Source organism: Phragmites australis, chromosome 13 (genome assembly GCF_958298935.1).
Source record: "Phragmites australis chromosome 13, lpPhrAust1.1, whole genome shotgun sequence".
In the NCBI taxonomy this organism is placed as follows: domain Eukaryota; kingdom Viridiplantae; phylum Streptophyta; class Magnoliopsida; order Poales; family Poaceae; genus Phragmites; species Phragmites australis.
Window position 1 is genome coordinate 24,880,206 of NC_084933.1, and position 9,740 is coordinate 24,889,945.

At 41.0% G+C, this 9,740-nt stretch overlaps 1 protein-coding gene and 1 long non-coding RNA gene across 3 annotated transcripts; one reads left to right on the top strand and one right to left on the bottom strand.

Annotated features, from left to right (window-relative positions):
• Positions 1-1,469: 1,469 nt before the first annotated feature.
• LOC133888774 (uncharacterized) lies at positions 1,470-7,129 on the bottom strand. Of its 2 annotated transcripts, XR_009903832.1 has the most exons (5): positions 7,015-7,129; positions 6,290-6,540; positions 3,857-4,459; positions 2,179-2,346; positions 1,470-1,943 (listed from the first exon to the last, which is right to left on the bottom strand). It is a non-coding gene; the product is annotated as an uncharacterized LOC133888774 (long non-coding RNA). The 2 variants fall into 2 exon arrangements; XR_009903831.1 differs by lacking the exons at positions 6,290-6,540; positions 7,015-7,129 and adding an exon at positions 5,782-5,798 and having other exon boundaries at positions 3,857-5,695.
• On the top strand, positions 2,792-6,502 carry LOC133888773 (U-box domain-containing protein 33-like). Its single transcript, XM_062329135.1, has 8 exons — positions 2,792-2,913; positions 3,097-3,218; positions 3,542-3,646; positions 3,867-4,329; positions 4,424-4,534; positions 4,617-5,144; positions 5,240-6,004; positions 6,314-6,502. Exons 1-8 carry the CDS (start codon positions 2,818-2,820, stop codon positions 6,500-6,502), a joined length of 2,379 nt encoding a protein of 792 aa, XP_062185119.1. The 5' UTR covers positions 2,792-2,817.
• Positions 7,130-9,740: the final 2,611 nt, after the last annotated feature.

Here is a 9,740-nt window from a genome sequence, read left to right on the forward strand (position 1 = left end):
TGTGGGGACGAAGGACTCTGTGCGCTAGGGCCTGGAGGCTGTGGGAGATGGAGATAAAGGGCTCTAAGCGCAAGGGCCTCGGGGCTATGGGAGATGGCAAAAGGATTCGTGGGTAAGCTTTGTCTTTCTAATTTATAAGACCGGCGTGATATCACTAACTGACGCGTGGAGCCTGGCCGTCTCGAAATTCAAAAGGCCACGCATGAGGGATGAAAATTCCCTCAGGTCTGGCAAAAATTAATATCTCTCTCTCCCACGACGTCTCTCTCTCACACGATTCCCCCTCTCTCTCACACACACACACACTGGAAGCTTAAAACCCCCCCTTGGGATGCGATTTTGTGAGCTCGTCACGAAAGTGGACGGCATTAATGGTCACTCTCGGGGTAAACTCATGTTGACCTGGGGCTCAAGTAGTACGACTAGATCCACCCGCAACCACGTGGCAAACTACTCAGACCACTGTATCCACGAGGGAGCTTAGGGGCTACTATCGGTGTATAGATTAGGAGAGTCCCCTATTTCGTGGGTCTACAACGGCCAATTTCTATTGTCAAAAGTTTTTTCCTAGATCAGGGTCCCACTGCGCGACCAGTCTATACCTTCGCAACTAGGATCCTTACCATATAAGGAAATCTCACGACCAACCTATTCTCATTAAATGCTTTTCACTCAAGTATATTTCCTTCCCTAGGCACTCCACCCTGACGGGCAGGTCATGGTCAGTACAGAGGTGTCATGCCCCGTCCCGTAGCGTTAAATTCTACGGGACGGACTCGCAGACATGGCAGGCCACTTCGCAGGCGCGCGTGCGAGACCGGTGAGGGGACTGGGCAGGCCAACTGACCGGGATGAGGTGAGTATGGAGATATCTGACGGATGGGACAGGCTCATCAGTATCATGAGAGCAAAAGGGGTTCACTTATAAGTTTACTCTCTCTGGTATATAAAGAGATAGAGGAGTCGAGAAAACTCTTCGGTAACCAGTTCCAAACATTGGTAACCAAATATACAAGACATAATATTATTATCATTCTAGAGACCTGAACCTGAATAATCCTTTTGTTTTGAGTTCATGGCATACGCACCCCGCAAATGTTATTCACATACTCATCGATAAATACACTAGAATCACTATCAGGGATTAACCCTCGACAAGCTAAAAAAAAAATAGGGAGGGGGAAAAGATCTTCCATGTCATGTTGACCTAATGACCTTGATCAAACATCACTATCACGATGAAAGATCGCGTGATTTCTACAAGGAAAAAGGTTTCAGCGGTTGCAGAGCGGCGATCGGAGCAAGTGTAGTCTCAGAATATGCTAAGCATCTACACATATATATGCAAATCGAAACGCTAGCGTTAGATACTATGCGATTGATACTATGCACATTTAGGATTCCACTTTCATGCCCAGTGGAACATAACAAAGGCCATGAATATACAACGTTCAAGGAAATTACGGTCATGTGGATACCAAAGTCCCTTTTGGCAGCAATTTTTTTTTTAATAATGCTACAAAGTCGCCATTGTTTGTAACGTTCATGTCCTCAAAGAGAATTGCCGGGGTTATGCCTAGAGCCTGCATAGGCAGCATAGCTGATTCTGAAGAGCTGTACTACCTGATGCTCCATACACCACACAACCGGTTATAGCTTTTCAGTGCACTGCAACTTTCCTGCTCGAAGAAGCAGCGAGTTAGAAATGGAGGATGCCGCAAGGGGGCAGACACCGGACAGCGAACAGCACAGCTTCAGAACAGCCGCGAGCAGATTTGCGAGCAACACAGGCGAGGCAGCGGAGAGCCCGCTTGTCGTGGACAAGATTTTCGTTGCCGTCCCCCAAGAACTCAAGCACGGCAAAAGCACCTTGATATGGACTCTGCAGAACTTGGCCAAGGATGCTTCCAGGTCCATGATTGTCGTAGCTCATGTCCACAGCCCTGCACAAATGATCCCCAGTAAGTGCCTCGTGTCCAACTTTGCTCAAAACAAAGCAAATTAGGAAATCTATCATGTGTGGTTGATCAGCTCGATTGATAAAAAATGAGAGCTAAGAACATCGCTCTTTATTGTCAGAAAGTAAACGTTAAATTTTTCACATTTCCTCAGCGCACCTTCTGTAAGTGCCATAATTCAGTTCGAGTGTTAAAAAGCCTGGCAAAATGGGGAGTTTACCTGGAATTGTACCAGTGCTTTATCTGGTATGTGTGCTCAGTTGGGTAGCAACTTCTGGCATTTTGTCGGTTCCTCAAAAGTATACCATTCCATTTGCTGGCCTAGCTGAATTTTGTGCTGTGAGGCCCTGTCTTCCATGCATAACAGCATCATGTCTTGAGTAGTTAGCTGTGGACATGAAATCACAAACTGAACTGCTAAATACAAAAAAAAAACATGAATTTTCACCAACTTGCAACATATATGTTTGGCATCGCTATTCCCATAGTCTAGCTTTAATAAAACATATTTACCCAACTTCCTAGAAGGCTAAAATCCAGTCAACAAGTGCAGTCCGGCCAGTAGTGTCTAGAAATAATTGTATCTTTATCACAAATCATTCTTTCAGTACCCGTTTAATGCAATAATGGCAAAAGAGAAAAACCTGCCGCAATCTATTACAGCAAGGCACTAGAATATGGTTCTTGCCAAAATCTTGCCAGGTCCTCCAGGTTGTATTGCTACATTAAAGCTTTTTTTTCATCGTACATAGAACCTCATAGTCTCATATTATGAATGGGTAATACTTCTTGTATTTCCTGTTTAAACATATTTCATGTATTTCCAGTGGGATTGGGGGCAAACGTTCATTACAGCACAATGAGACCACAAGAGCTCCGTGCATACAGGCAGCATGAGAGAGAAAAGATGGAGAAGAAGCTACATGAATATGTTCTGATGTGCAGACGATTAAAGGTATGTTTCCTTTATATTTCCTTCTCTAGTGATACAAGGTTAATCAATCATCAAATTTTGACAGAATCAAATCCACCACCCTTTTTACCCTTTGGAAACAAGATGCTGATTCGGTAATATAGAGCTTGAAGAACATAAATATCCCAATATTGCATAATTCTTATTCACATTTTCTTTTGCCAGGTTAATTGTGACAAAGTAACTGTTGAAAAGGATGATATTGCCGAAGGGATCATGGAACTTATTGCTTTACATGGGATCACAAAGCTTATCATGGGAGCTGCAGCAGATAAAAACTACTCGAAGTAAGCCTCTAATATCTACTGGTGTCTCAAGGTTTTAGTTCCCTCAACTCCTAGTCTCCTACATCCACCATTTGTCCAGCAGTAGATGATTCTAGCTACTATGATGTTCACGCAAGTTATGATAGACTCATGAAAATCTATCATTTGAGTATCCAAAAGCTCCATGATCTGATCATAGCTACTTGACTAATGGCTAAGAAAACTGAAAACTAGAGCAGCTTCCATTTGTTAAAAAACATTTTACGAACTGTAGACTGCAGAGCAGGTCACTAAGAGCTCACAGTTCCTTGATTGCTAACCTAACTAATGTTATCAAACCATAGGACAATGAAAGCACCAAAGTCCAAGACAGCACTAAAGATAATGGAAGGAGCAGCTCCATCATGCAAGATATGGTTTACTTGTAAAGGATCCCTAATTGTTACCAGGTAAGGTTGAGCTAAGTTGGTAATTAGCCACCTAAATTGAGTTATTCTTTTCTCTGCTATGCTATCTGTATCTAGCTGTCTGAGATATTAATTCATTGTTTATCTACGTCAGCATGTTACAGCGTGTTCTAAACTCTATATTTCTCAGTTTTCCTAACAGAATCCTGAGATGGATACCTCATAACATATAGCAGTAATTGTTATCTTTACCTGTCAACAGGGAGGCCAATGCGGAAGTTTCTGCAGTGTCACCATCACCAGCAGCCACCAACACAGCACTGCTACAAGCATTCAGCATTTCTAGCCAAATGAGATCAATGATGATCCACAAATTGGAGAATGAAGCATCAAGCTCAAATGTAAGTACTATGAGCGATATGGGAAGATCAAGAACAGATGTATTGTGCTCCCCATCCCAAAGAACTGGTGGTACACTGCTTCAACCGTTTGAACTTGTAGAAACTGATCTCGTCGGCAAGACAAGGAGACCAAGGAGCTCGGAGGACTTTTCAGTTGACTCTAGCAGGTTGCATAACTCTGGTTGCAGTTATTCACCAGACGATGAAGCCAGTATCTCTGGAACAGCAATCGTTGATAATGATGATATAAGTGAAGTTGGATCAGACACGCATCTTTCAACTCACGACTCGTATGACCACATTTCATCAGCATCTCATGACCTGGTACGTATTATGTGCTATTGTTGAAATAGAAATAGAGGAGGGGGGCACTCCTAGATGGCGTATAGCATCTGAAGTGTCAACTTGAATGGCCCAGGATAAACTGAAGGACACCCTCATTGAAATAGAGTTTCTGAAAAAAGAAGTGCATGAAGAATTTAGCAAACGGCGAAATGCTGAAAGAGAACTGCATTCAGCTCGTCAAAAGGTATGCTTTGGTCATTTTATGTATCAGTCCAGAATTCAGATTGCATGTCTGTTGATTAACAAAATCCTAGGTACTCTAGCAGATTAAAGAACTGGAGAACTCTTATATGCATGAGTTAAGGCAGCAGAAGGCACTTGAGGAGACGCATGCAAGACAGATGCAGGAGATTGAAGGAATGAGAAGACAGCACGACGAAACATATGCTGCGCTATACAATGCAAATGAGCAGAAGCTCACGCTAGAACAACGAATAAGTGAGAGCGAGTCATATGTTAAAGATAATGAAGACAAGTTAGCAACAAACAAACACCTACTCGAAGTGCTCCAAGCAGACTATGACAGAATACTACATGAGAGAGATGCTGCAATAAGGGAAGCCGCAGAATTGAGGGAAAAGAATCAGCAGGGAGTTTTGGCACCATCTGAAGCACAAAACACCAAGTTCTCTCTTATTGAGCTGCAGCAAGCAACACAAGGCTTCGATCCAACACTTAAGATTGGTGAAGGTGGTTTCGGGAGTGTCTATAAAGGTTTTCTCCGCAACACAACAGTAGCTATAAAGCTGCTGCATCCTCAAAGCATGCAGGGGCAGTCAGAATTTCATCAAGAGGCAAGTAGTCATTCTTTTTTTTTTGTAGACTACGGTTACCGTTACATGGAAGTTTGACTTGCACTGTATTATAATTTTGGGCTGTATTGTTGCAGGCTTCTGTTCTCAGCACAGTAAGGCACCCAAACCTTGTCACACTGATTGGTACATGCCCAGAAGCTTTTGGCCTAGTATATGAGTTCTTTCAAAATGGAAGCCTCGAAGATCGCCTAGCATGCAAGAACAATACGCAACCACTCACATGGCAGACCCGCACCCGAATTATTGGGGAGATGTGTTCGGCTCTGATTTTCCTTCATTCAAACAAGCCTCACCCTGTGGTTCACGGTGATCTAAAGCCTGACAACATTCTTCTTGATGCCAATTATTCCAGCAAATTAGGAGACTTTGGAATTTGTAGACTTTTGATACAGACAAACAGCTGCAGCACAACCCTTTACCGAACAACAAACCCAAGAGGAACCTTCTCTTATATGGATCCTGAATTCCTGACGACAGGGGAACTCACTCCACGATCTGATGTATACTCCTTTGGCATCATTATCCTGCGTCTTCTAACAGGAAAACAACCTCAAAGGATTGCTGAAATAGTGGAAGATGCCATTGAGAAAGGAAATATGCATTCCATCATTGATACCACTGCAGGAAGCTGGCCTTTTGTACAAGCTAACCAGCTTGCACATGTTGGCTTGAGATGTGCTGAGTTAAGTAGGAGGCGTAGGCCGGATCTAACAGTGGATGTGTGGAAAGTGGTTGAGCCCCTAATGAAGGCAGCTTCAATGACAGCACGGCCACTGTCATGCACAACTCCATCAGATGACACTTGCATTCCATCGTACTTCATCTGTCCAATCTTGCAGGTAAACAATAGGCATAATATTTCTTCAACCGATATTCAATCACAAGTATCAAATTGCATGATCTTATTGACCACATGGTCCATTAGAGGAGCACTCTATATATCCCTATAGCCTATAATAATTTTAGTCTTAAATAATAAAAGGAAGCAAAAAAATGAATAATTCAACATGCTGAGCTGGAGATGTTGCAGCAGTTCATTTGTAATGTTTCCAATGCATGTACTTTAACGATAACACACTGCCAGTGTCAGATAGCACTCGATACATTGATAAGGGTAAACTCACCAGTGTCATTTTTATGGTGAACAGGAGATCATGAACGACCCTTACATTGCCTCAGATGGATTCACATATGAAGGTGAAGCTATTAGAGGCTGGCTTGACAGTGGGCATAGCACATCGCCTATGACAAACCTCAAGCTCGAACACAACCAGCTCGTGCCAAATCGGGCGCTCCGTTCAGCAATCCTTGAGTGGCAGCAGCAAGAGCAGCACTGACAATGACCCAAACTTCGATGCCGGTGTGGTTTCCCATCCTGTAATTGAAACTCAAATGTAAATTGCGTGCACCAAGTTAGAGAATGCATTTTTTAGAACACCATACTGTTGAAGGGGAGGGGGGGGGGGCATATGCTGTACAATGAAGCGCTATCCAACATGCTTATCCCATTTCACAGAACTGAAGCTCTCTATAATTAGTAACGTGTTCACTATCTATGCGGACTGCCAACTGAGATTTCATCCCAACAATACCAACGTTTCAGAAGAGGGCACCGGATTTACACTTCGCCGAAATTTCAACTAACCAGACAGCAGATGGGCACAATGTGTGGCTAGTACCACAGCGCCAGGTGCTAATCTGGTGCAGCATGCCTCGAAATCCCAAAATCGCGCGACATAAATGGAATGATTCAGTTTGGTCCCGGAACCCTAACTACGACTATCCAATCAAGCGGTGAACCAAAAACATTTGAACAACGCGAGAGCGCGCACAGGGGAGACAGCCTGACCGGAGAAGAGAGGCATCGCCTAAGCAGCCAGCGGCGAGCGCGGCAAATGGAGGAGATCTGCCGGTGGGCGCGATCCATCGCGGTGGGGAGGGAATGGTTCGCAGCGATGAGGCGGGAGGAGCCACGTGGCCCCGACCGGGGTGGGAAAGGCAAGGCAAGGCCTACTGGGCCGTATGGGCCGCGAGTTTCTGGATCGTTGTTCTCTGGGCCGACTCTTATAGGCCGATCGCTCGTTAGGCCATATGCGACCGAAGGGCATTGCTGTACAAGACCGGCCTTCTTGGGCATCGCCACTTTTAACTTCTAAGCTCCAACTTGGATCATCAATTTTAAATCAATACATATGCATACACTTATAAGTATGTAATATTTTTAAAGTATCTAATATGAAAAATATAATAATATTATTTTCATTTTAACTAACCTAATATTTAAAAAATATTATTTTTAGACAATAGAAAAAAGTTCCAGTCTTTTGCATCGTGTGATGCATATATTTCTTGTTCATTATTACACCATCTCAGCTCATAGCTGAATGTTAAAAGGAAATGAAAGTGTAAAAGATCATATGAATGTAAATCATCGATTAGATAGTCTAGTACTAGAACACCACTTATTTTTTACGAAGAACTCCATGGCTACCACCTCCGATGCTTAGCACACCATGTTTATATTTTTCTCTCGTTTTCTTGGTGCATCAATATCTAGGATCTTAGCTAATAGGTACATCTAAAAAGTGTTTGTATAAAAGAAGTTATTTTTTTATTAAAGACAATATTATTACGGTATAGCTAAATTGCCTAAAAAAGGGCAGCCACTCCAACCAATATTTATATCTTTTTACTTGCTCATAAGTCACCTAACCAACCAATCATAATATGATGTATATCTCTAGGTTTGTTAATGTCTAGAACTATTCTGACTATTTACCATAATGAGTTAGCAAAGTGACACTAAAAAAAGATGCATTGAATATTTTTATCGTGGTTGCAAAAGCTGCATTTGAGGCTACCATTCAAAAAAAATATCAAATTATCTTTGGTCAAAATTACTCATCTTCCTAAATACAACAAGAAGATCTTTATTTTGAGTGAGAGCTTTAGTTTCCACAACCATTTATTTGGAAACGTAATGGGCTTATTAAGCATTCGTTTGTACATTGGATGGAATGAAAAACTCCTATTCGCATGTAGTCCCCATCAAAATATGTCATGTTCATTAGAGAGGTTAATATGAACTAACTTTGACACTAGATTGTGCTAGGCAATTAGTTTATCTCTAATGATAATTCGGCGGAAGGATATATTCAAGATATTATTCTCATCACTTATGCAACTGTGGCATGTTACATCCTAGCAACATGATATAGTTCAAGGTATTGCTCGCTAAGAGGCCTATTTCCTAACCATTTATCATTCTAAAATCTAATCTGGGTTTCGTCATGTATTTGAAAAAAAACCATTTGAGTAATTCACTCTTAATTTTCATTAGGCCAGTCCAAAAGTAGGAGTTTCCTGATTTTTCTTTCACCTGAGTGACTACTTTATTGCCTAAGTGTTTCTTTCTGAGTACTCTTTGCCAAACCATATTCTAATTTAGTAGCTTATAGAGCCATTTACCAAGGATTCAGATATTTTAGACTAATAGATCAGTAATTCCTAATCCACTTGATCCTTTAGTTAGTATAAGATATTTTATCGCACCTGTCTATATTTCTTTTTATAATTTATAGGTTATTGTTAATCAAAGCTTGAATGAAAAGTTAAAATTGCTAAGTATCGGCAAACGGAGGGAGTAAATTTGGATTCCCTGATTTGACATCTACAACAAATCTCCGGACGGACTACTGTACAATGCTAGTACCTACCAACAGCACCCTTCATTTGTTTTTTTTTTCGTACCATCAGAGAGAAGGAATCTTTAACTTGTATCATGCACGTTAATCAACTATCACATAGGATATTTTGCTGAAATGTCATAGAATTAAAGAGGATAAAGAAGAAAGTTGTATCTTATTTAAAATAATGGTCGGACACGAAAAAAAAAATCCAAGGATAACCCTCTCAAGTCTATGAAACAGCATACGATATTATGCATTTGAGGAATTATTTTAACACATCAATTTATTGCTTTCCATATGATTATGTGTCAATATTGGATATTGTAATACGATGTTAACGCATACTGAGTGGGCACAAGAATTAAGGAGTGTATAAAATCAAGGGAAAAAGGAGGAAATGACCAACCTATCCCTATTTGAATACTACTCCATGAGTATAATGGAATAATGAGGTCACTCTAATGCTAGTTTCTTAGATATTAATTAGGTGTACATCTAAATAAAAAAAATGATGTGATAAGCAATTTAAAGATGAGGGAGACATATCTTGGTTCTTATTGAAGAAACTAGCTCTTTGAGCAACCCTAGATGATTGTGAGACAATAATTTGCTTTGGAATACTAAAAAAACAAGCAACACATGTATACATTAGAAATTTATTTCTTAACATCAATTTCTTACTCTCTCTCATCTTAGACATCAACTAAAGAAAAAAACATTAGGAGTGACCTGAGAGAGAATAGTTAGTGAGTGCATGTAGGTAAGTGAACATAAAACACCAATAAATTCACTTGCAAGCCTTGCATTTTGAAAGGAGATGGAGAAAATTACTCTATCTGATCTCACATATAAATTTATTAGGACATGAAACAGTTTCCAGTATATC

Bases quoted from the DNA above. Each gene is read 5' to 3' on its own strand.
- LOC133888773 (XM_062329135.1), top strand. From the start codon at position 2,818: ATGAGACCACAAGAGCTCCGTGCATACAGGCAGCATGAGAGAGAAAAG. The intron at 5,145-5,239 runs GCAAGTAGTCAT...GTATTGTTGCAG, and splicing joins AGTCAGAATTTCATCAAGAG to GCTTCTGTTCTCAGCACAGT. The intron at 6,005-6,313 runs GTAAACAATAGG...TATGGTGAACAG, and splicing joins TCATCTGTCCAATCTTGCAG to GAGATCATGAACGACCCTTA.